At 34.4% G+C, this 26,190-nt stretch overlaps 4 protein-coding genes across 9 annotated transcripts; 3 read left to right on the top strand and 1 right to left on the bottom strand.

Annotated features, from left to right (window-relative positions):
• Positions 1-806: 806 nt before the first annotated feature.
• On the top strand, positions 807-19,773 carry LOC105332151 (uncharacterized). Of its 4 annotated transcripts, none has more exons than XM_066088485.1 (6): positions 807-1,136; positions 2,646-3,362; positions 3,529-3,672; positions 4,363-4,492; positions 6,388-6,591; positions 19,315-19,773. In XM_066088485.1, exons 2-6 carry the CDS (start codon positions 2,692-2,694, stop codon positions 19,513-19,515), a joined length of 1,350 nt encoding a protein of 449 aa, XP_065944557.1. In that variant the 5' UTR covers positions 807-1,136; positions 2,646-2,691; the 3' UTR covers positions 19,516-19,773. The 4 variants fall into 4 exon arrangements, with proteins under 4 accessions (XP_065944557.1, XP_019924413.3, XP_019924412.3 ...); XM_020068854.3 differs by having other exon boundaries at positions 807-1,229; XM_020068853.3 differs by having other exon boundaries at positions 809-1,217.
• Positions 11,369-13,549, top strand: LOC136276272 (uncharacterized). Its single transcript, XM_066087835.1, has 3 exons — positions 11,369-11,503; positions 11,704-12,003; positions 12,374-13,549. Exons 2-3 carry the CDS (start codon positions 11,762-11,764, stop codon positions 13,494-13,496), a joined length of 1,365 nt encoding a protein of 454 aa, XP_065943907.1. The 5' UTR covers positions 11,369-11,503; positions 11,704-11,761; the 3' UTR covers positions 13,497-13,549.
• On the bottom strand, positions 13,736-16,214 carry LOC136276271 (uncharacterized). Of its 2 annotated transcripts, none has more exons than XM_066087833.1 (5): positions 15,848-16,214; positions 15,457-15,570; positions 15,161-15,296; positions 14,806-15,057; positions 13,736-14,623 (listed from the first exon to the last, which is right to left on the bottom strand). In XM_066087833.1, exons 1-5 carry the CDS (start codon positions 16,133-16,135, stop codon positions 13,752-13,754), a joined length of 1,662 nt encoding a protein of 553 aa, XP_065943905.1. In that variant the 5' UTR covers positions 16,136-16,214; the 3' UTR covers positions 13,736-13,751. The 2 variants fall into 2 exon arrangements, with proteins under 2 accessions (XP_065943905.1, XP_065943906.1); XM_066087834.1 differs by having other exon boundaries at positions 15,161-15,287.
• Positions 19,774-22,620: 2,847 nt separating the features above from the next.
• On the top strand, positions 22,621-25,332 carry LOC136269431 (translin-associated protein X-like). Of its 2 annotated transcripts, none has more exons than XM_011434555.4 (4): positions 22,621-22,693; positions 23,612-23,768; positions 24,339-24,472; positions 24,731-25,332. In XM_011434555.4, the coding sequence occupies exons 1-4, from the start codon at positions 22,681-22,683 to the stop codon at positions 25,216-25,218; spliced, it is 792 nt and encodes a 263-aa protein (XP_011432857.3). In that variant the 5' UTR covers positions 22,621-22,680; the 3' UTR covers positions 25,219-25,332. The 2 variants fall into 2 exon arrangements, with proteins under 2 accessions (XP_011432857.3, XP_011432858.3); XM_011434556.4 differs by lacking the exon at positions 22,621-22,693 and adding an exon at positions 22,799-22,891.
• The last annotated feature ends 858 nt before the right edge of the window (positions 25,333-26,190 follow it).

The raw sequence follows: 26,190 nt of genomic DNA, 5'->3' as shown, positions 1-26,190 counted from the left end.
ATAATGTCCACCTCTCCTGAGCTCGACAAAAACTAGCCCCCCCCCCCCCCCCCCCCCGAAAACTACCTGCCACGCACCGCGGGAAAATTCTCCCAGCCAATCAACAACCAGAATTAAATATAGAACTGACCATTTACTAATTTTAACTTTAAAGGATAACACGTATAACACAACTTTTTAATATGAATAATTTTATTATTGTAATGATAAACGTAAATTTGTATAGCTGAAATAAAAAAATGCATAAAATATTAATATGTACAAAATTCATCACTATCACAAAACTACAGCATAATACATCGTATAATCAAGCACCATCTTTACATGAAATAGCCACATAGTCTGTGTCAAGCACGAGCTACTCGGTGAACGTTTTACCATTTGATAACGATCAACAGCATAATATGAAGATTTTCCTTGTTCCCTTAAAATACATGTACTAAATGATATTGATATCATTTTTATGTACATGTTGAATATGAAGCATACTACAAATATGCAGTATCAGCTGATCAGTTGCGAATAACGTTTTTGTTTTTTAACCCTCCCTACCCTTACCCCCTTTCAAAGTTATATGACTGTAAAAGCAGAGACATATTTATTTCTGTCCCTCAGGTAAAAGTAAACTGAATTTGACTTTAGTTCAGGAAATCATTCTGCGCTTCAAGAACGCACAGTACACAGGTATGGGTATGAGGCAGGTGGATAATGCATTAAACAGTGTTAAATCGAGTGACCATCAAGAATTCTACCTGTATATCAAACATGTTCAGTGGCGGAAGCAAATTGAAAGGGTGGGGGGCCACGGTTCCGACGTACTAGTAGGTAAATCATTATAAGGTTATGATAAATTCTCTATAAATAATTTTAATTAAAGAAATAAATAGAACTTTGAATTAACTTGGCTAAGTACGTGAAATAATATATTATCAATTAATAGAGAGAAAAAATGAAACTGTTATTGCTTGGATAACCATGACAAAGATTTTAAGAGTCAACTCGCAATGAGTTTTGATTTTGGCAATCAATACTGTCGCATGTTGGTCGTGAATTGTCCTGGGTACGAGATGATTGGGATACGAGTTCAGTAGAAACCTGACCGAAATTGACAGTCGGTGATGATGACAAACTCACAGGTTGAACTGAGCTGAATGCACGCAGTCCCACTTTTGCCTTTTGTTGGGTTTATTTTTGTTCTTTGATGTATATGCACATCAGTAAGTATGACTGTAAGTAAACATAACTGTCAAGTGGAGAATGAATGAAAACTGGTATTACGTTTGCATATTGGTACCTGGTAAATGTAAGAAAAAAAGCAACTGGGCTATTTATTCCTAGGATCCAAAGCCACAACTTTCTCAAAGACGGTCAACACATCTCTGCTTAACTTGTTACTTGGAAAAATTCCCATTAACAGACTCTAGATACCGAGCTAACGTACCTTGAACTAATTAAAAATTAAGTTGACACCAACTTGAACTTTCTTCAGTCAGAGCAGATTCTTCCAGTACAAACTACTTCACTATTTATGTCATTCAACAATTGACAGCTATTTTTATCAATTCATAAAAATGTTTTTTTTTGTGTGCATGTATTTTTTAACTTTTTCCCATAAATAATTTCTAAAATTTTCATGAAGAACACTATTGTAGAAGTGAATTGGATTCGTCGTCCGTAATCAAAGAAAGTTGTTGTCACATGCAGTTTCTAAGTATAATGAATAAACTTGATACCGCATTTGACCTATGAAATGAGCATCATGTCGTTTCCAATAGACCCCTTCACGGTAATTGCGGTTACTGCTCTCTTGCACTGGGCAAATTGATATACTTTACCGAAATTTTAGTAGGTAGATAATTAAATGACGTAATTGAAACAATTGACGTTACGTCATATTTCACCAAATTATGTCATTTTGCCCTGCAAAAGAGCAGTACTGCAGTTACTGTGAAGGGGTTAATAGTATGATTCATCAACATATTTCTTCAATATTAGTTAAAATAAAAGAAAAATAACCTTTGGAATATATATTTAAAAAATTTGATTGCTTTTATAGATGAATTGAAATAGTTCAGTTATTTTATTTAACCCAAAACAACATTAATCACTTAAACATAATGCAATACATATATCATTATTTTGTATGTTTATTAGTTAGGTTTTTTATTATTTTCAAAAAAGCGCTCTTCGACTTGAATGCTTACCTAATAAAACTTCACAAAGTCACAATATAATTTTAGCATGAAAAAACATCATCAAGGGTATATTTCACCAGAATATAAGTATGCAAGTAACAGATATTGTGATGTTATAATTAGGATTTTAGGCAATTTTAATGACTTTTATTAAAGTAATAGTTAACATGGATTTTATTAGTCTCTTGAGTAATTGTGTTATTTAAACCTTTGCAAACAGCTCAACTTGCATATACCAGTATACATTTGTATGTATAAAGACGAAAGGAGGAAACGTTTGTCCAGTGTCGGAAAGTTATTACAAAAATGAAGTCATTTTGGGTAAACTCATGCGATGAAAATCAACTATTAGAAACATTTGACTATTGAAAACATAATTATGATTATTGGAAACATATGACGCCACAATATACATGTAAAGCTTTAAGAAAATTTCATTTAAATTTGCAGATTAAAGGGAGCTGTATTTGGAATTCCAAGAGCTGAATTGATTACCATGTCCTCTGTTGATGATCCAGCCAATGCGGCAACCAACAGCTATAACTTGGATAACCAGAATCCTGAAGGCAATGATAGAGAGAGCGAAGATAATTTAAGTTCAGCTTCTTCAAAAGAGAAAAAAAAACACTCTTCCACAGTAACTGAGGAGTTAACAGATACCACAAGTACCAGTTGTGACAAGGTGATTGAAAAGTTTAAAACGAAGGGGAAAGTCTTGGACCATTTGACTATTCACAGAGTCTTTGACCAATGTGATAGGGACAGTCCAATTGCTCTTGAAGAGATTTCCTTGAGGACAAGTGACTGGAATGAACAAGTTCTATCACTACTTAAAATTAAAGTTGATCAAGGTGTCTATGAACCACATGATTTGTTTAACAGTGGATTTGTTAAATTTTTGATTAAACAACATGCTACAAAAATCAGCGGATTTATTGGATATACAGCTCGAAATGTAGAACATCAACTCTTGCTGAAGAAGTGTTTGACTCTAGCATTCACAGACATTGTGAAGGTGGATTGTTCAGAAATTGATGAAATACCTCTGCATAAAGTAATTGAGATGGAAAATGAGTTAAATTCCAGGAAGTGGACACAGAAGTTCTTGAAAACCCTGGGGAGCTTTGATTCAAAACATGAGTGTGCAGTGATTGACTTTTGTCAGAGGTATCGTATTATAGTATATAATTATAATATATAATATAATTATCTTGAAAGTCAAGAAGGGCCAAAAAAAAATGGGGTGAAAATAACCCTGTATTCAGTAATTGTTGATAATTAATTCCTATGCTTTGTACTATTGATATATAGAACTTTACTTTGTTTTACATAGCTTGAGAGTATGGATGAAGCAGTTTGTACAACAGCTATCTTGGATAGTCCAAAAACGTAAAAGAAGTATGCCAGAGGAAATTACTGAAGGAATGTTTCAAGAATTGTTTATTTTATTTGTGAAAATGTTTAAGACCCAAATAACGTAAGTATGATTTCCATTTAGTCATTTATTATGGTAATGCATATTTATAATATTAACTTTGATCTCTTTTTGCATTTTTGCATGTACTTGTATTTTTCGGGGCATATGTCGATGGGGGGCATAGGCTGGACTGCTCATTTTCAGACAAAATTTAGGAAAAATCCTTAGACTAGCCGATCTTTAAGCCAGTTTTTAGTCAAAGGTTAAGGTCAATATACAGCCCTTAGCAAGTTTTTTTTAATCCAAATATCATTTGTCAAAAAGCAAGTCCCTTTAATCCCTGCTGTACTTCAGTACATGTATCTCCATAAACTGGGGTTTGAAGTCATTTTTACAAAAGCTTGGACTTTATGTAGTTGTGTCAAACAGCAATGTGACAGGCCTGTCTATTTCATCGTTGGCCACTCAGCCATTGCTCTTTCAAATCAACAAGATTTGTCTATCATTTTGAGCTAAGACTATGCAATCTGTGCAATTATTTCACTTGAAAACAGCATCATTTTGAACTTGTTATGATGCAAGAAATAGTTACATTCTACTGAAAGTCCAGATAGATGGCTCTAGGCACGATTAGCATAGCATATGTTATAAAAAATTGTTTAAGGTGACATTTGGTCCTTTATATAATTCTATCAAGTCCAGTTTAACAGTGTCTAGGAATAACAGAGGTATCATCATGCATTTTTGTAGTGGATACCCAAATTTGTCGCCATATTTACTACATCTTGGAGCACAGATAGTATCCTCCACTCCAGATGCCCTAATATACTCGTCCTCCTGCAGAAATGTTGGAAAAGAAAATGCTATTGCAGTGATAAAGGTAAAACTTAAAGCAATATGAGCTATATGTTTTAGAATTTTATTTTGCTGCAAAAACCTGCTGGAATATTAAGTTTGCATGTACCGTAACTTAAACTTCTTTGATAAACAAGATTTAAACAAATCATTAATTTTTGTCATAAGAAAGATTTCTCTTTTAAAGAATACATGACAGATCAATTTTTGTACAGGACGACAATAATTCATTTTTGCTTCAATTAAGGATAATTAACGACTTTTTTGCACAAAATATGGCTGAGGCCTATTAAAAAAATTTGTGTGTTTAGGGTAAAACTGATGAAAAAATTAGGTAGGTAGGGATTTTTTTAATTTTATCATATTTTCTCTGCATGAATCCTAAGAATATTGTTTGTGTCATATTTAAAAACGGACTTTTTGATAGAAATAATATAAAATTCACAATCAGATAAAAACAGACATCTAAAAATGGTAGGATCGGGGCATTTTTGTAGGTTAGGTCGGGTTACCCTGAACACACAACTTTTTTTTTTTAGGCCTGACAAATATTTAAAACCGTAATATTTTTTTGTCATTTCAATAGAAAATAACATTTTCCTAAAAATAAATTTCAACATGAAATTTGCAGCTCATATTGCTTTAAGATTATTCAGATGACAAGGACATTATGTTACACCACATGGTCAGATGGCACAGTTGATCTACTTGCATGTATCTTAGGACATGTATATATATTTTTTTTCAACCAGTATAGTACATGTAGTATTTTATTTCAAAAATGTAATCAGTAAGGAGGCTGGATGGTCAACGAATTACCCATCAGTACCCATCAGATCTACTTTACAATGTCACATTGATTCATTCAGCAATAAACAATTATATAGTGAAGAGAAATCCCTAATATTTTAGCTTTGAAATTTGGTTTTCCTATATCTTTATATACAGAGCTCTCCTTTTAAAGGAGGTTAGTGTAGTCAAAAATTCGCAACAACCATTCAGCCCTCTTAATAACTTGGACTCAGTGTTTATTGGGTGAACGTTTTTTCATGAAAGGGGCTCTTGGCTTCAACACTCTAATCTACTTTTTCTAAAACATGAACGTTACACAAATCTCCACTTTTCTGTTATCTTTTTACAACTCAATCAGCTGGATAATCATGCTATAGAGGAGTAAAACTTTATAAGTTTTCTTTTGATATTGATTTTTAACCGGATTTTCCAACGGAAAAATCCGGTTATTAAAATGGTGAAAATGGCGGGCGGGCGGGCGGCTGCCAAAAGGGTACCCTCATTGTACGAATAACTCCTACTACAGTTTTCAAGATAGGAAGTTGTTCTTTTGCAGATCAATTGTACATATATCAGAGGTGTGCATACTGCTAGGATTTTGATTTCCGATAATTTATCGAAAAAATACCAGCTTTTGAACTTAGTCATTTTTTGGCAAAATATTGCATATAGGGAACCCTCATTGTACGGATAACTCCTCCTACAGTTCTCAAGATAGGAAATTGTTCTTTTGCAGATCAATTGTACATATATCAGAGGTGTGCATATTGCTAGGATTTTGATTTCCGATAATTTATGAAAAAAATACCAGCTTTTGAACATTGGCAAAATATTGCATATAGGGTACCCTCATTGTACGGATAAGTCCTCCTACAGTTCTCAAGATAGGAAGTTTTTCTATAGCAGATCAATTGTACATATATCAGAGGTGTGCATATTGCTAGGATTTTGATTTCCGATAATTTATGAAAAAAATACCAGCTTTTGAACTTAGTCATTTTTTGGCAAAATGTTGCATATACATGTAGGGTACTCCATTTCACTGGACTGACATGGATTATGGATACAGATTACATAAAAGAAAACCCGGTTTGCTGTCACATTGACAGCTTTTCACTTGTTATACAGATAAATAAGGAATGCAGAAAATATGAAACAGATGAGGGATATGGAGAGCAAAGAAATATAGGGAAAAGGTTAAAATTGGACCAGAACATGAGCCACATTCCTTCAGAACTTAAGGCAAAACACATAGGAGAAATGTTGGCCCTTTTGCCTTCCTCAGTCTTTGGAACTCGTGGGATTTATGGATTCTTGGTCCAGGGCACAAAGGTAAATATTGAGGAGGTGTGCTGTTTTATAATATGCATAATTAAATGTTCAAATTTCAGATATTTTTGGGGTGTATAGGAAACACCTTGTCCATTTAATCCATATGTCTGTCCGTCTGTCTGTCAAGCTGTGCAGTCACGTCAGGTTCATATTTTTATCATGAAGAACATAGTTCTTACAAAGATTGCTTATGACCAGAGGTTGTGTCATGATTTTGACCCAAAGTCATCTTGACAAGTTCAAGGTCACTGGAAGGAAACGTGCATAATTTGTGTCCAATCCATATCTAATTTTGGAGAAATATTGGAAGTTCTTACTTCAAACAAAGACTGCTTTGGCTGGGGTTTAGAGATATTACCGGTAGTCTGTTACATCAGCCATTTATTAAACTCCCTTCAAAGGAGTGAGGGCATATTGCTTTGCTGCTGTCTGTCGGTTGTTGGTCCACCAACAGGTTCCGTTCAAATCGCAGAGGTTGCATACACTGAAATGAAATTTGGTATAGAGATTTATCATAAGAATTTCTTGGTCAAGTTTGCCTATATATAGTTATGGGTACGATCAAGCAATTTTTGACAGAGTTATGCCCCTTGGACTTAAAACATTCCAATTATTTGCGGTTTCCATTTATTTTCTTTGTAGGGGTTGCACATACTGAAATGAAATTTGGTATACAGATTTATCATAAGATTATCTAGGTCAAGTTATGTTTTGGGTACAATCGAGCTATTTTTGACAGAGTTATGCCCCTGTGACTTTGAAAAATTTCTATTATTTGCTTTCCATTCATTACTGTAGATTCCTTATTTTACAAGAGTTCTTTATCCACAATTCAACGGTTTTCCATCAAATCGCGAGAACATAAAATTGCGAATGCCAAAATATTATCATAGTTTCATGGTGTTTACATATGTCTGAAAATTAAAAGCGAGATATTAAAATTTGCGAGACGGGCCTCTTGCGATTTTACGCGAATATTGATTCCTCACGTTTAATTAGGAATTTACAGTATTCTATATGAGTTAAACAAATTTATTACTGATATATCATAAAAACATGTTTTTGCCAAAGTTGTGATGTAGAAGATTTGTGTAACCTTCTGAAAGGTTCTAGCTTAGACTTGTCATACTTTTAAATAGGTTGATGAATTTCAGATAGCACTGGTAGTTGACCCCTGTTATATAGTGCCTTTTCCCCCTAGCCATCTTTCCCCCCGGAAAAATGGCTATATAGCAGTTCTTCCCCCCGGAAAAATGGCTATATAGCAGTTTTTCCCCCCGGGAAAGCTGACTATATAGTGGGCTTTCCCCCTTTTTATAGCCAGATTACCCCCACGGAAAACCTACTATATAGTGGATTTTCCCCCTTTTTTACATTCCGGCCATGTATATGGCGGATCATTCGTGGCAATAATTTGCAATAATTGATATGATATTAATTTCTCATAAAAAAGGATAATTATGGCATTTATTAATACATAGAATAAAATACATGGTTTTTCAACCCCAAATATGAACTAAGGCATGCGCCTTCATAACATGCATGTGTCATCATCGTTTATTTTACCTGTTCTCACCCCTTTTTGGAACACCGTTTACACGGATTTCATAATACCTCGAATCTTTTTTCATCTAATCGATGCTTATCTACAGTTTTGACTTCGGCGTTATGAACACGTGAGAACACATTTGAGTGAAAATACGCCGGTTTGGAAATTTAATTTTCCAATGTATTACCATCAATGTATAAGCTTCTCCCAGGGAACTAACTGACCAATCTTAACTTAATTTTGTAGAGGAATGGAATAAAAAGTGGAAATGTATTACTCCCTTCGTCCAAAAGGATATCAATTTTAAATTAATACCGTTAGAATTGACGATCTTAAAAACAATTATATATTTCTTCTTCTAAATATCAAACGGGAGACAGGATGTAATGATATGATGAGAAACTGAAATGTTTTAGTTTTACTTTGATTGATGGGGTTCTAAATCATGCTTAAGGGGTATTTTAATTATGTATTAAAAGCATGTGTAAAGTTAGTGTTTACCATTTCGTTTTAAAGTTACGCATATTCATATTTTTAAGCACATTTCTACGAAACACGAGATATTATGATGTAAACATTTCAAAAAACAATGAAATGTCTTCACAACCAGAACAATGTCGGTATCTTTCCTGGTACTTTGGAAAATGTGAAATGGAGCATGAACTAACTTTATGTTTATATTGTCACTCACTATTTGCTAATTTTTTTCACTTTTAAGTTTGCAACGTGATTTATAAATATACAATTTCGAAAACGATGCTATATAAATCAAGATGTACGATTCAATTACCTAAAAAAAAATTATACTATTTGTTTCATATTTTTGCAATAAAGATTTACTTGTGTACCATATTATTTCTTCGAACATTTAAACAAGGGAAATTAAAAAAACATAACAAAAAACAACCAACACATATATTGTAATGAGTTGACTTTTTTAGCTCACCTGAGCTGAAAGCTCAAGTGAGCTATTCTGATCACATTTTGTCCGTCGTCCGTCCGTCCGTCCGTCCGTCCGTCCGTCTGTCCGTCTGTCCGTCTGTAAACTTTTTACATTTTGAACTTCTTCTCTAAAACCGCTTATCCAATTTCAACCAAATTTGGCACAAAGCATCCTTATGGGAGGGCGAATATAAATTGCAGAAATAAAAGTCCGATCTGTATTCAAAGCGGAGAAAACCTTGAAACTGTAGAAAAAGGGGGGTGCATTTTTAAAAATCTTCTTCTCAAGAACTACCGAGTTAATCTTAACGTAATTTAGCATAAATCATCCTTAGGGAAAGGAAAATATAAATTGCAAAACTTATAGGCGATTTCTGTTCCAAATTTGAGATAATTGCGAAAATACTTATAAAGAATGGCTCGTTATTCCATATATCGTAGACTGGCAATTCATTGCGATAGACTGGTCTTATGACAGGCATCGCCAGTCTACCGCATCTCGAAAACGAGGTTCTTTGTTTGAAGCTGGCAGTTTGTTGTGCAACAGTTCACGTGCGAATATAATCTATGAAACATGGAAATAACCTTGGTGCCGATTATTGTGAAGTAAATTGAGGTTAAATATTTCAACGCGTTGTCATTTTCACTTGTGATGTTGGTTTTAGTTTGTTTTCATTTTTTCGTTTCATTTTGCTTTTTAACTTGGGAAACAATCGCCTTGTATTTGGAACATAGACTTCGGTAAATGTTTACCTGCGAAAATGATTAAATCTGATGCATTAACAACGTACTAAAGTGCATTTCCCTCTGTTTTTATTGTTTATTGATTAATTTTCTAATTGTTCCAACAAGGATCAAACAAGTGTGTTGGTGTTAGCTTGTTCGGATTTTCGTTTCGTTTTCATTATTTACGCTTTTAAACCTGGAAACTATCGTCTACAGGTATTTCGTGATTTTTACGTATCAATTCAAACAGATACTTCGGTAAATCAAACAGTTAACTGTTTACCTGCGCAAATTAAGCAAAATCTGATGTAGGGGTACTGAAATACAATAGCCGCGTTTCGAGTTCATCCGGAACAACGTTTTTCACCCCTGCGAATGTGTTCGGAATGTTTTCTTTATCGTTGTTAAGTATGTAATAAATCTAGAGGTGCTCGAATGAAAGTTCACAAGACTTCACCGAGATTTGTTCAGTTCCTGTGAATTTTCGAGCGGAAGTATAAGTGTTCGGATAATATTCTCAAAATACGTAAGTACTCGTCGATTTTCTTATCATATCCTACTTGGATTTATGCTAAAACATCAACATCTTTTAAGATGTATGTCTTATTTCACCATCTAGCGGTTTTTTAAATTAAACGATGATATTCAGAACAGAGTTATCGTTAGTTAAAACCACGTGAAGAGTGGTTGATAATATAAACATTGGGCTGCTTAATAAAATCATAGCCATGTTTGGTGCTTGTGGTGTGCAATACCATGTTTTTTTTTAAATAATGGGTGAATGTTTTGCATAAAAACTTAGTATATCGAGCCATTTTCAATGAACATTCTGCATAAAATAGTACAGTCTGTTTCACTATTGATGTTATTACTAGGTCAGGCGCGGATCGAAATGTAATTCTTAGGGGGGATCTCTATTACGCATGTTAATTGTCGCAACAGCAGAAAAAACCCTTTTTTTTGGTATTGTTACATTTATTTCTAGAACACATTTTATCCACCAATTAATGAAGATAAAGTTTAAAATAAATAAACCTCTAGAATTTATATTTGACTACAAGTACCTAGATTCTTTAAAATAGACTATAAACACGAGGCATATTTTTACTGCGGAACTGAAAGGGTCAAATAAAACCACGTGATCTAAAATTTGAATGACAATAACATTCGCAGGGGTGTTTTTATTCGTTGTTTAATCACGCCAGGTCAAGAATGTTCAGCAAGTAAACTTCCGGTTTTACGGCGTCTCATAACTATGACAGAACGAATTCATTTTTACGGGTTTCAAGTACCAGATCTAAAGAAGTATCTGCAAGACAGGGGTATAAGTTGCCGTATAGGCAAGAAAATAGACCTTGTGCGCTTGTGTGAGCTTGCAGAGGAACTTCGTCTTGAGGTAATCGTTCGTTCACTGAAGCCTGATTAAAAGCTAATTTTGACATTCGTTGTCAGAGCGACGAAAATGATAGTACCTATCATACATTTTATAAATAATTCAAATTCATATTTTTCATGGATGTTTTGTGGTGTATTATAACTGGGTTAAACACATATTCATTCTGTGCAATGATGGCTTTATGTTTTGACATCTGCAAATGACGAAGAAGAGTACTCTGTGTTTGATGCAAGGCGCAGGACGGTGGCAGTGGGGAACGACAAAATTATTTTAGATCCTGTAAATGCCGTGACCGAGTGGTAAGACTTTCATTTTCACACTTTCTATAAAATTGTTTCTATTGACCATGTTGACAAAGCTTTTTAGTATTTATACATCAAACTAAACAATATTGGGTTAACACACACTTAAACCCACTTGAGTTTTCACAAAGTGAACTGAGCTTTTCAAAGCATTGGATATTTAAATACTATCTATATAGTGTATACTACTTTTGCAGGAGTAAGGATCTGGCCAGTGTACCAGACTTTGAATCGTGTGATGTGCTGGTATACTTAATGAGATGGTGTGGGTGGACTCACGAACGACTAAGACTTTATAAGCAGGATAATGGGTATCGTTTACACATGGCTTGCCATATTGATGATGTCAAGGCTGCCTATCATCTCCATCAGGAATATATATACTTGAGGGCAACCTGCATGCCTGAGACCAGACAAAATGCCCAGCCTTATGATGTCTGGATCTTGGCAAACAAGACAACTGGGGAAATTTTGTCAGGCGGATGCACTTGTGTGGCGTAAGTATATTCCAGATTGAGGTAACCTTATGTTACAGGGTTGTCTCTAAGACCCATGGAATTTCCTTCCCTATACTGACATAATACCCCAATTATTCTGGTATTCCCATTCACCCTCCTGCTAGGTGAGGAGCCCCAGACACCCTTCTTCTTTTTTAAATGTTCCCTGCCATTTCAATTGTAAAGGGACAACCCTGCATTTCATTCATGGTATTCTCTGTTTCCACGAAAGCATCTCACAAAACTGATACAGTATAGAGAGGAATTTGTAGTCACATTCTTATTATTGAATAATTCAGGTTCATATTGCATGTATTTAGTAATAATTTACAAATGAAAAATAATTTAATTCTTATATATTTTTTTTCAGGGACAATGGAACTTGCAAGCACTGTGTTGCTTTTATATTCTCCTTATCAAGTTTTTGTGAGAGACACAGAGACCGAGGAACAGAAGTAGACACCGACATGCAGTGTATCTGGGATAAACCTAGAAAGAAATCCAATCCCCAGAAGATCTCGGACATTGATATGAGGGTGGACCAGACGCATCCCCAACCAACATCCGCAACTACTGACTCATACAACCCGATCGTTCCCATTCAAGGTCCCATGGCCAACCATGAGAGGGACTTCTATGAATTATGTAGAGGTACAGGGGCGCTTCTGTTACAGACACTGTATGATGAGTCTTTTGTAAGTGATGATGATGATGATGATGATAATGTTGTACTTCCATCAATGTCAGATGCCTGCAAGAATATGCTACCCCCTTATGACATTTTTTCTGTAACTGAAAAATTGAAGAATATTTTTGATAAGAAAATAATTACTGAAATTGAAGATCAAACTAAAGGGCAGGATGAAAATCAAGAATGGTATGAACAAAGAATCGGTAGAATTACTGCATCACATTTTTCATCAGTTTTACATTTTAGATTTACTGAAAATGAAGAGAACTATATTTCAAAAATGATTATGAGGAAAACTTCTAAAGCATCTGTACCTTCTATGGCATTTGGCAAGCTACATGAACCAGTTGCTAGACAGCTATATTTTGATAATTATAAAAAGCAGCACAAACACGCAGAGATTAAGTTATGTGGTTTATATGTAGACTCAGATTATCCATTTTTAGGGGCTTCCCCAGATGGTGTCATTAAGTGCAAGTGTTGTGGTGAAGGATTACTTGAGATAAAATGTTCCTTCTTGTATCAAAATAAAATGCCCAAAGATGCTTGTATTGATGACCATTATCATGTTGTCTTAGATGAAAATGAAAATATAAGACTGAAATTTGATTCTCCATGGTATGTACAAATTCAAGGCCAGCTAGGTGTGTGCCAAAAACAGTGGTGTGATTTTGTATTTTACACTAAAAAGGGCTTTATTGTTGATCGTATATATTTTGATGAACTCGTCTTTCAGAGAATTGTTGAAAAATCTCAGATGTTTTTTGAGAAATACCTCTTTAGAGCACTAAGAAAATTGTAAAAATAATTATATCTCAGCAGGAATGTGTTTTTAATGTCTTGCACATACCGGTAAGTTTTCAACTCTTGTAAGAATGAGACATGTACAATTTTCTTAGATTTTATTTGATTATCATTCAAGAAATTTATGTTACTTGTTACATTGAAGTCCTATTACATGTATTTTATATAAGAAGTGAACACAATAAAAAATATTTCTGAACACAGGTGTCATCTATAAGTAAAGTAAAACATTCCACCATGGGACATCAGTTCCTTACTTTTTGACCAAAGGCTTTTGAAGATTACAAAGAAATGCACATATGACAAGCATTTGATCAGCAAGGGGTTTTAAATTTGTTGGCATGGTATTGGACAGCATATGAAATGTTTTTAATCTTCCTATAGCCCTCTCTACATGGATGCGGAATTTTGCAATGTTCCTTGTTCTTAGAATTTCAGAGGCAGACAGATATTTACCTTTACCCCAGGAACACTTCCTTGTGAATGGGGGTATTATAAGTTTAGCTCTGCGATGAAGCAAAAGATCCCTAATCAAAAACCCTCTGTCTGCCATTATCTCATCTCCAGGTTGTATGTTGTCCAGGAATCCACTTTCCTTAGTGATGTACCTATCAGAAACATTGCCTCCCCACAAATTTGATATAAATGAAAATGCACCAGAAGGTGACACACCAACCAATGCTTTATAAGTATTATGATGTTTATAAGAGCTAAATGTCTGAGACTGAGCAGTTGGATTTCTTGGTTTCTTAATGAAAAATTCAGTACAGTCAATAATACAATTTACATTTGGAAACTTAGCTCTGAAAGATGAAGGCATGAATTTTTTCAATACATTTCTGGAAGGCCATTTTAATAAAGGTTTAAAGATTGTAAACATGAAATTGATCCAGGTGGTGAAGACTTGAGAAACTCTGGAGGTGGATACGCCAAATAAATCTGCCATGACAAATGTAGTCAAAGCTAGTCGCAATCTGACTAGAGTTAAAACAAACTCCTGAAATCTGCTGAGCTTCCTTTTTGGGCCTGACTTTGCATTTAGACTGTCTTTCTGATATTTTTTCTTTGCAGCACTCCCTTGTCCTGACCAATACTTCAATGTTGGTGAAGCCTTTTCCAAGATATCTTAATAGAGAGGAAAATTATTTATAAGAAAATGTTACCTTATTATAGAACATTAGATTATGATTAAGTTTTGTGATATATTAAATAATAAACTATGATCAACTTTTTTTTCATGTTGTAAAAAAAAAAAAATAAGTATTAACATTTTAATATCACTGAATTTATTGTGCACCAGTCCATACCATATACACCATTTAGGATTGTCTTCGATGGTAGTCCAGTATACATTTGTACATTTTTGTCATCTTTCACAACTTTGTTGACAAAAAGTTCTCTCATGAGTTTCTCGGGATCCTCAAGTTTGGTTGATTTCTCCTCCAGAACCTTGATATCTGCAGTAGTGAGTGTTGTTTGGATTCCTATATCTCTGGTTGACATGTCATTACTGCAAAAGCTGCCACTGATGTAACAGTGGTCCATTTCTACATGAGTACCTGCAGTATATTTTCAATGTAAGTTTTTGTGTAATAAGCTTACCTCTATTTAAAAAGCCAGAATCTAAAAAAAAATGTTATTTTTTCAAATCAAAATTTTCACCTGTGACAGAAAGAGATCCAACTGTTGGACACTCATGATCAGTCACTTCAATTTCTTGATTAACTGGCCAACTTCCATTCAATTCTCCACTGACTCCAGCAACAAACAATGAATTATCATTATTAATCTGTGATTGCTGAAAAATAATAATACTTAAATGAAAAATAAATGAAATCATGCTTTCAAAAGTACATTTTAAATAATCAGAAATACTAGTATTTTCATTGATCTACAATGAAAAATATTTGAGCACAAGTTTTGCTACTTAATTTATATCAGCAAATAATCTTACATACAAGTACACTTTCACTGGCAGCCGGGGAATCCACTCGGGGAGGAACTGAGATATCAAACTGAGTGTCTTTTACCATACACTGTTCTCTCTTAGATATTGAAGTTGTTGAACGCATCTAAATATAACAAATTATAAGCAATAAAGACTAGCATGTGTGTCTCTAAATTGTAAATACTCAACAACTTATTAAAATGTTCAAAGCTCAAACAGTTCTCAATTTTGTGTTTAATCCTACAATATATCATAAATAATTAGCATTTTCCATCTAATTTGAGGTTTTTAGACTATATATCTTGATATTAACACAAGACACTCGATATACATCCATGAAATTGATCGATGAATCATGATACCAACGTTTGGATGTTTTAGCAATCAAAACCAAAACAAACCTTCAGACTTTCCTTAAAATTATTATATGCAAAGAGCTCTGGGTATGGATGATTTTCTGTTGGTCTGCCTTCCTTAAAATGAAGAGAGCATACTCTGTGGTTTCTCTTTGGCTCGTAATTTTCTCTTCTCAAGAGGTCCAGCCAGCGTTTTCTTAGTGCAGGCGCTTTTTTCTGGGTTGGAAAGGGGTAAAATCTTACATCTTTCATGTAACCATATCTTCCTCTTTTTCTCTCATCAGAATTACATCCCTCCGCAACACAAAAATAGGATTTTGTTTCAGACGACATTTAGTAACTATTGTAAACAACTTTTACCGGAAGTACGCCTGCTGAACATTTTCTGTAAATCACGTGATCGATGCGATAAAAAGCAAATAAAAACGGACGTTCCGGATGAACTCGAAACGTGTGTATTCCTTCTATCGGTAATTCGGCATTTTCTTTTGATATCGCTGACGGAAATATGTAGGTATATACATGTATATATATATGATTCATTTCGAAAAAATAAATTGTGTTCTTTATTTGTTATAGTGCATGTTTCTTGTGTTTAATTGTTTACAATTTCTATTTACTAACCATATTTGAGTGTTAAGCTTCGAATTATAAGCAAGATACAAAGATTTGCTCACAATTCTATGTTTGTACACAGATCTTAAAAACTAAAGATTAAAAAAGTAAAAAAATTGTCAATATTTATTAAGAAAATGTTCAAAGTCTGTTCTCCCAGAAACCAACTTTAACAACTTATTGTATTGTAAACTTAATCTTTTTAGCTCACCTGAGGGTGGGGCCACAATGGGGGGGGGGGGGGGTTGGAAGTTTTACATAGGAATATATACAGTATATCTTTAAAAATCTTCTTCTCAGAAACTAATCAGCCAGGAAAGCTGACACTTGTGTGGATGCATCCTCAGGTAGTGTAGATTCATAGTTATGAAAATCATGACCCCCTGGGATAGGGTGGGGCCACAATGGGGGATCGAAGTTTTACATAGGAATATATACAGTATATCTTTAAAAATCTGCTTCTCAGAAACAAATCAGCCAGAAAAGCTGACACTTGTGTGGATGCATCCTCAGGTAGTGTAAATTCAAAGTTGTGAAAATCATTACCCCCGGGGGTAGGGTGGGGCCACAATGGGGGATCGAAGTTTAACATATGAATATATAGAGTAAATCTTTAAAAATCTGCTTCTCAGAAACTAATCAGCCGGCAAAGCTGAAACTTGTGTGGAAGCATCCTCAGGTAGTGTAGATTCAAAGTTGTGAAAATAATAACCCCTGGGGGTAGGTTGGGGCCACAATGGGGGATCGAAGTTTAACATATGATTATATAGAGTAAATCTTTAAAAATCTTCTTCTCAGAAACTAATTAGCCAGGAAAGCTGGCACTTGTGTGGAAGCATCCTCAAGTAGTGTAGATTCAAATTTGTGAAAATCATGACCCCTGGGGATAGGTTTGGGCCACAATGGGAGGTCGATATTTTACATAGGAATAAACAGAGTAAATATTTAAAAATCTTCTTCTCAAAAACTAATCAGCCAGGAAAGCTGAAACTTGTGTGAAAGCATCCTCAGGTTGTGTAGATTCAATCATGATCCTCAGGGGTAGGGTGGGGCCACAATGGGGGGTCAAAGTTTAACAAAGGAATATATAGGGTAAATCTTTAAAAATCTTCTCAGAAACTAATCAGCCAGATGATTCTTTATAATTATTAAGACTTTGGCCCCAGGACAATTCTTTGGCCTCACGAGAAGGTTCAGAGTTTGATGTACGTTTATATCCGATGTATAAACTATTGTTAAGGATCTTTTTGAGAACTGCAATACTCAACATATGACATGACTATAAAATCATCCTGTCAGAAAGGGGACTAATGATTATAAACATAAGAATATCCAGGGGAAAATGGATTTTATTTATACAGGATCTACATGTATTATTGTACATTGTCCAGATAGTTTGTATTATGACTCCATTAAGCTGATTTTATCATACCTATTGTTCCTCAGGTGAGCGATGTGGCCCATGGGCCTCTTGTTAAATATAAGCTTGTTCTTCTAATCAACTAACAAGTAAAAAAGTCGTATATGCGCTTAGGTTGGTTATTTATTTTTGATTTTCGGTTTCTCCTTTTATTTATCTAATTATTTATTATATCATTAGTCATCTTATGAATTGATTAAATGTTTTGAAGAATAATGAATTTTACCCGCGTACCTTTTTAAAAAAATTGTTCGTAAATTAAAAAAATAAGATTTTGATAAAGAAATATATGAGTGATTGTGTATTTTTAAATGATGTTTTTACTTTTAAATGACTGTAACAATAGGTTCATGTGGTCATCTATAGTTTTTGAGATATGGGGCCCTAAAAAATACATATTCTTTATACATGTAATTGGATTTCAAACAACGGGCTAGAAAACAACAAAGGCTCCTACCCTGCATGGGGGCTTAAATTTTCGGTGTCATCTACTAGTGGTATACCACTATCACTGTGACAATATGGTTAATTGGTCATCTCTAGAATTTGAGATTCGGGTCCCCACTTATAGAACACTATTCAATCATTATAACGGGGTTTTAATCATCGGGACCTGAAACATCAAGGGCCCCTACCCTGAGAGCTGAAATTTTCAGAGTCATCTTCAAGTGGTAAACCACTGCCACTATAAAAATATGGTGATATAGTCATATCTAGTTTATGAGACATTGGACCCTAAAGAATATGCACTATAATTATTATAATAGGATTTTAAAAATCGGGCTCTGGAACATCGGAAATAAAATTTCTCTAAAACAGAGGTTTAGCCTGGATGAAATTTTCATAAACAGACAAACAGTCTGATAAATTCATCAAGAAATTCTTAAAACATTCTCGTTTAATACAATTTCAGAACACAGAATTATGCATATAAGTGTATAACTTGTAAAAAAAATTTCATTAAATTACCTAAATTAAGTTCTATGTGTAATTTCATTACACACATGTTCAACTTTCACCATTGTCTATAAAAATAATAAATCGGCAACACGAAACTTAACCTGTACAGATGAATGCAGATATACATGTATGCAACCTGGGAGTGTAGAAACATTGATTTTAATCCTTACTGGATTTCCATAAATATTTTTTATAAAATCTGAACCAAAAAAGTGAGGGAGAAACCCTACTATGGGGGAAAAGCTACTATATAGTAGCTTTTCCCCCCGGGGGAAAGGCTACTATATAGTAGGTTTTCCGGGGGGAAAAGCTACTATGGGGGAAAAACTGCTATACAACACCCCTATTGATTTTAAGTTCAAAAGGTCAATTTCATATCCATGTCATCTACCCATAATGTATACTGCCTAAAATAAGGCTTGTGCACCCTATAAAGTTTGTGCAAAGGAGGAGGACATAAGTGTTTCACAAACATATCTTGTTCATTTTATTTTAAATTTCGTTTGATTTTTGATAGATTACACTGGCATCTTTGGAGGCTGATGAGGAATATCTCGAGAATTTATCACAAGGTGTTATTCCTGAAAAAGACTGTTGTGCCAAAGTTAAATACAGCGAAGAGTGTAATATTTTGACCTTGGAGGGAAGATTAGCATTGATTCCAACACTTCTTGATATGACAGCATTGTTACACTATCTATGTGAAGGCAAGACATAAGTGTAATAAATGTGCATGAAAGGAAGCACTTCACATACATACATGAACTGCATACTTGCAGAATGTCAAAGATCTCATTTAATGTGTTCTGCAATACAGATGTACATTGTGTGTGTGTTTTTATGGAAGATGTTGTTTGCATATGCTTGCTGATTCTATTGCCGTCCAAGGTATTCTATGACTGAAAAATTCAACAGTCTATCGATTGATCTCATTGTATTATGATGTAAAATTGTTCAAATAAATTATAACGCTGTGTTTAATACTTTGTCTTCGTGAGCTTTGTCTGTATGGCAGTTTTCAGTCAGTGGCGTAGCGCCCTTTACGCAAAAACGCAAATGAATACACAAAATTTTGCAAAGCATAGGTCTTATGATTTGAGTTTCCTATTGTTTGCACGTAAACAGATCGTATTGAGACTCCACTGAGTTATAATCTGCATATTTAGTATTCAGTTCTCGTCGTAAACCATGCAATGAGTACGATTCCGGAAAATACCGTCATTCCATACTTTACATTAATTCATACTTTTTATGCATCCGGTTTTGAGTTTACTACGTAAGAAATCTAAATATAAAAAGTATGTCCGTACAAAGCAATTTAAAATCGTTTTTAAAAGCACAACAGTTACACAATGAAGGCAAAGACGATTACGAGTCTTTCATGTTATTGGCTTAAAGAATGATCAACAATAAACTTATTAAAATGAGATAAACACCTTTTAACTCATTTCAAGTTTAAATATTCATACTAAAATCTGAAAACACATCAAGTTTTGAGTGTCTGTCCGTAATTGTATTCTGTCAGTCTATACTTACATGTAATTTAAAGTCAGCGGTCGGGTGATTAAAATTTTGACAAAGTCACAATACATTGTGATAAACTTGATCAAAAATTTGTCACTGATTTAGGTAAGTATGTTACGGTTTGAATAATAGATCTGTTTCAAAACGCCTATTATCTTTAGTCATATGCAGTTGGTTTCCGCTGGGGTATCAGTGTTTCATATATAATTACACATTCTTTTAAAATTCAACATTTCACTTACACATACAGTATGTAAAATTGTAACATTTTGAGACAATATCTCATCAACAAAAGCCTGTAAATCTAAAAGCTAAAACCAAAAATCCAAGAGCATCGGGGGTCTTGAAATTTTAAAGAAAATATTCGAAGAGTACCAGGTAAATAATGTTTGTCTCGGAATTTAGCAACTTTTGTTCATATTTATTGGAATCATAATACTTAAAAAATGTCATATTTTTAAGGCTGTTTTGTCATTCAAATAACATAAAATCCATGAGCCATTGTTTATTCATGTTTCCAGGGGGACAGTGGTAAATAAATCTTAATATTTTTGTTATTTTGGGAAGAATTTTAGCTTAGAAAACAGAATGTCAATTATGTTCTCCTTCGTTTCACTCATCCGAACATAAAGTATTTCTATTCTAAGTATTTTATAAGTAACAACAACACAGGTGTTAGAGTGAGTTAGCTATCGACCAGTTATTCGCCGCAATATACAATCGGCACGCGACTTTAATAGCGATGAACTGGAATTAGGCCCAATAATTGTATATTTCTAAATAAATCTACAAAATACAATGTAAGTTTTAAATATAAATACATATCAAGTAAACTTCATCGTACGAACATGTACCTATAAACAAAAACAAAAAAAATCGTGTTCGAAAGGGTTGATTGCTCTTCGATGGCCTGTCTATACCTGTTCTATATCGGTTCTATATATACTACAGCCAAACAACTACTTGTGTAACTGCGCTTAAAGAAGTAGTCCGTAAAATATACAACTTACAGAAATTTATTTAAATGCTCCTTCGAATGATTGTCCCTTATTTTTTTATTTTAAGTGCAGATGAATAATTGGGCATTGTATGTAGACAAGGCACTGACGTATTTAGAGCCATGCCCCCCCCCCCTTTTACCCCCACATTGTGATTGACATTTTTAAAAAATTAGTAGAACTACAGAAAATCACTTTTTGTTGTTATTCATCGATCTATTTATATAAGTATAGCTGGAATAGCTCGAAAAAGTGATTTAAAACTCCAAAACCTGTGGGACTCTGGGGCTTTGCTCCCTGGGGCCCCCATCAGGGCCGCCTTTACGCGGCCTTTTGCCCCCCCCCCCCTTAGTTGTTAAGGAAACGCTTTTCATTTCGGTGACTTGATATTATTCTCTTACTCAATATTTTATTTTTGCGTTATTTTCATTTGGAAATGTATCCATACCTACAATTGTTAGACTCGTCGATAATTCCAACTGAGAGCCCAGTCTTGAAACATAGGCAGTGATAGATGATGTCTTCCAACATCGAATAACGCCAAAATAAAACACAGACTGTTCCAATTAATCAGCACCCACTGCACTTAATTGTACAAAAAAGGCATTTTATCTAAGGTTCTTTTTATTTTTGTAACGCGTCTTATTCTTCGTGCACAGAGCCATTCTCCAACAGAGCCTTTAACGTTGCGTTTCAAATGCGGCTTTTTTGCATGTCTACCGACTATATACATGTATTTTGAACTTGCGCTCGCCCAGGTTTAAAATGTTTAAAATTAACATTCTCAATAATTTATATGTTTCATGTGCGAAATTTGCCAGGAATGATAGTGATTGGATAATATTACTTTAAGATTTATCTCATGCAGTATATAACAATTTTTTCGCTCATTTATCAAAGGGGTACTGTATACACAGCTGATGCAGGGTTATTTTTGCCCCGTTGTTCTATCGCCTGTCTACGTTTGCAAATGGTTTGGCTTGGTCTTGAATTCGCCCGGACACAATTAATGATAGACACAGGCACTCTTTTTACGTACAACAGTAATAAAACTTGTTTTGAATTCGATAGTTTTATATCGCCCGCTGACAACGAGTGGGAAAGAATTTTCCTGACGTTGCAGTTCTTTTCAAATGTTCAGTTTAGGCAGTGTTTTAAATCAAGAATTCGAATTTCTGGTAGTGAAAAATCATTTTTGGATATCAGAAATTTGAATTCTTGACATCAAAAAATCATGATATCAGAAAATACCTAAAAAATATCAAAACGGCGCCCCATACATCGGGTGGGGGTGGGGGGGGGGGGGGGGGTCCTAATTATATCGTTCGGGTTCGGGATTCGAGACAGCGCAAAAAAGGAAAATGCTTGCAGAAGGTATGTCTTTTGAATGCCAATAAATGAATGATACACAACCTCAATGTCAACCTTGCTTCATTTATATACTGAAACAGAGTCATGGATAAGCCACAGGAGTATTTCTATTTTTACGACTAGAACATAGTAGATTTTGCGTGTGAATTTACATACATGTAAGGAATGCCAGCATGTGACTTTCACTCTGACTGTCCACAGGTACAGGTGCTTGTCACGGACCTTTTTTTCTTCGTACTACGACCACCTATTTGCTATTTAATACACACTTTTTGTCTTCTTCCTATGTGACAACCCACTTGAGTATTTTATGGCATAGTGATAGCCACTATAGTCACATTACAGTAAGAAGACCAAAAGTTCGTGACGTTCCCCAAGGACCCAATCTTGCAATAATTGTATTCAGCGCGTCGGCACACCCGCACTTCAATCTCATCACTTTAATTCCAAGTAAAATCTTTTCAAACAAAATCTGTTGCGTCGACACGCCAAATACAATTAGCCCCTCATCTCAGCGAGATTTGTCGAGACTGAAATATTTTGACAGACTTCTCTTTGGAGATGTCTATCAAAATTTTTCAGTCTCAACAAATCTCACTGAGATTATTAAGGACAGTCTGACATCAGTTAATTGCAACATTTAAATGGGTAGAGGATATTGGAGCGAAAGAGACTGAGTTCTATAACCTCTTCATAAATTTGCAATCCCCCATAAACCAAGCATACTTGACTAATATGTGTCAAATTTAAAAAATATTATGTATACATGTACCTGTTCTTCCCTTCAAACTATTCATTATATACGGCTACTGTAAGTTCTTTAAATCTATAAAAATTGGATATACTGACAACAAATAAATGTTATTGTTATCACTATTAATAAATGTTTGATATACAGCTACGATTTTCTTTTTCTTTCAGATGTAGACCAACAAAAGAGTCACATAAGTCAGTGTTTCCAGGAATATCAAAAGGAACTTGACTGTCGCCATGATAAACATGAACGATTAGTGAAATTAAGTCGGGATGTCACCATTGAAAGCAAAAGAGCTATTTTCCTTATGCAAAGGAGTTCTGGGTGAGGTAATTTTACACAAAGGTTTGCTATTTATTTCTAATTTTCTGGGTACATTCTTTTTCCATCATGATTTCATCAAATATTTCAGTCCTTATTGAATATAATTTAACTGCTACTTTCCTATTTATATCTATAATTTCAATTCAATTTCAATTTCTTTATTAACCAATTAAGGGCCCTCATTTAAAATAACACATCTTTAGAGTGATAACAACAACTTTGTTTTCCAACCTTAATAACAATTGTTATCAAAAGAATGAAGCATAAATTTTCATTCCTTATTCCCAACATATGAAATCGTTGGTTTTTTCCCTGAACAGAAAAAAACATTTTTATTTACTGGTAGTGTCATTATTTATTACTTTCTGGTCAGATTTGAATTGAACAAAATTTAATACTAGCTAGTACAACTCAATCAGTGTTTGAAAGAAGTTTGTTCTCCCAAACTAAAAATGTTGATTTGATGAATGTAAACAATTTTCCTTTAATTTGACTTTTTATGGATTGCTTTTTTCATCAATGATGTAAGATCATTAAATGTATAAATACATTTTTGATATACACACATAGGTCCAATAAAAGTGATGAAGTGCTTGACCAAGCATGGCAGAAAATAACAGGCATTCAGCAACAGAAATTTTTACCAATGGCAAAGGAGCTTCATGGGGAGGACCCACATCAGTTTCTACGAGCCTACTCAGCAGGTAAGTAGATACATGTACAATGTAACTTTTATTCCTATCTGGGCTGCCTCCTTCTCTAACTCAAAGACCTACCACTTTCTTGTAAAATGTACATAGAGTTCAGTGCATAGTGATAAATGAATTCTGTAAGCCATAATTTGCTGAAGTTGAGTTTTACTGTATGTGTTTTGAGGTTTTTCATGGTAATACATGTACTATATGCAGATTATTACAATGTATAATGTACATTTATATTGAAAAAAAAAAGTTATTATACAGGTCTTCAGGAATACATAGAAGCTGTATCATTTTACCACTACCTCAAAAGCAAGACCCTTGTCAGCTTGGAACAAGTTCAGTCAGATTTAACCTTTACAGTGCAATCTGATGACACTGAACCTCCCCAAGAGAAGACGATCATTGTGCATGTTCCTCCCTCAGAGTACATGCTGGGTCTAGCCGACCTTACAGGTGAACTGATGAGATTTGCAATCAATAGTGTTGGTTCAGGGAATTTTGACTGTCCAAACGATGTGTGTGCTTACCTGCGTCGGATGTTGGGAGGGTTCGAATCCCTGGGTCAGGTGTCCAGAGAAATGAACCGTAAGGTCTACACACTGAGGCAGAGTTTGCAAAAGGTAGAGGCAGCGTGCTACACACTACAGATAAGGGGGTCGGAGATCCCTAAACACATGCTCAAGGATGTCTTCAGGTCAGTTCCAGGGGCAGAATCATCTTATATGGAAGAGCGAGACCTTGATGAATGAATGATTATAAATTTGTTTCCATTTTAATGCATTTTTCATTATGAGAATACTGGTACAACATTCAACCACTTATGTCATGTCCATTGCAAAAATAAATACATGAACCTGATTACATTTAAGTCTCTGACTTTGACTTGCAATTACTGGTACTTAATGAGGTCCAAACCAATCCTTTTTGCAGCAGATTTTTTCTGGTATTGTTACCAACACCACCATGCAGAAACTTTTGATGCATTCTGCATGATTATGCCGCCCATTAAAAACCCAAGGGTCATAACTTCACAATTTAGGTAGAGGGCTTTATGAAAATCATAAACATACATTCAATTTATTCTTATTCTAGAGATGCTTCAAACCAAAAATGGTAACAATTGGCTTTGTAGTTTTCAAGAAGTCAAGAATGTATAATTGTTCATGGGACAATGCACAATGACCAATGGCTATAGGTTACATGAATGACTCAAGTGACCTAAAGAGGCATATTGCTTTGCACTTGTTGGTTGAAAAAGCATTATCCAATAAGAGGTCAGAAATCAGACTTGGTACAAACTTTGCACTCCTTAATAGTGGACTTCTATTGATTTTAAGGTCGCAAAATCAAAGGTCTATAGGTTCAAACTACTTATGACATGGCATGATATTCAATCATTTTCGTTTAAACTTTTTGCATGCCTCATAAACAAGTTGATCCTCTTCAATATTACCACAATGGGACTTATTTTGTCTCTAAACATTGACAATTATAGCAATGCTTGTACACATGTCCTTTTTAAAGGACTTATTTTTAGGACTGTTAACCAACTTCCAAGATGTACACATGTACTCTTCGAAGAACTAATTTGTAGGACAACCAACTTCCAAGAAAAAATTCTTCTTTCTGAAAACAAACAGATTTAAATCATACTACATGTATGATGTAAATGTTAATAGGCATTTGTTTATTATCAATTTTTTTCTTAAATATGGCTGTAA

The sequence above is a fragment of the Magallana gigas genome, chromosome 6 (genome assembly GCF_963853765.1).
Source record: "Magallana gigas chromosome 6, xbMagGiga1.1, whole genome shotgun sequence".
Classification (NCBI taxonomy): Eukaryota; Metazoa; Mollusca; class Bivalvia; order Ostreida; family Ostreidae; genus Magallana; species Magallana gigas.
This window is presented reverse-complemented; position numbering and strand designations above follow the sequence as displayed.

Bases quoted from the DNA above. Each gene is read 5' to 3' on its own strand.
- LOC105332151 (XM_066088485.1), top strand. From the start codon at position 2,692: ATGTCCTCTGTTGATGATCCAGCCAATGCGGCAACCAACAGCTATAAC. The intron at 3,363-3,528 runs GTATCGTATTAT...TGTTTTACATAG, and splicing joins GTGATTGACTTTTGTCAGAG to CTTGAGAGTATGGATGAAGC. The intron at 3,673-4,362 runs GTAAGTATGATT...GCATTTTTGTAG, and splicing joins ATGTTTAAGACCCAAATAAC to TGGATACCCAAATTTGTCGC.
- LOC136276272 (XM_066087835.1), top strand. From the start codon at position 11,762: ATGAGATGGTGTGGGTGGACTCACGAACGACTAAGACTTTATAAGCAG. The intron at 12,004-12,373 runs GTAAGTATATTC...ATTTTTTTTCAG, and splicing joins GGCGGATGCACTTGTGTGGC to GGACAATGGAACTTGCAAGC.
- LOC136276271 (XM_066087833.1), bottom strand. From the start codon at position 16,135: ATGTCGTCTGAAACAAAATCCTATTTTTGTGTTGCGGAGGGATGTAAT. The intron at 15,297-15,456 runs GTATGTAAGATT...ATTATTTTTCAG, and splicing joins CTGCCAGTGAAAGTGTACTT to CAATCACAGATTAATAATGA. The intron at 14,624-14,805 runs GTATGGACTGGT...CTCTCTATTAAG, and splicing joins AATCCTAAATGGTGTATATG to ATATCTTGGAAAAGGCTTCA.
- LOC136269431 (XM_011434555.4), top strand. The intron at 23,769-24,338 runs GTGAGGTAATTT...ATACACACATAG, and splicing joins CTTATGCAAAGGAGTTCTGG to GTCCAATAAAAGTGATGAAG. The intron at 24,473-24,730 runs GTAAGTAGATAC...GTTATTATACAG, and splicing joins TCTACGAGCCTACTCAGCAG to GTCTTCAGGAATACATAGAA.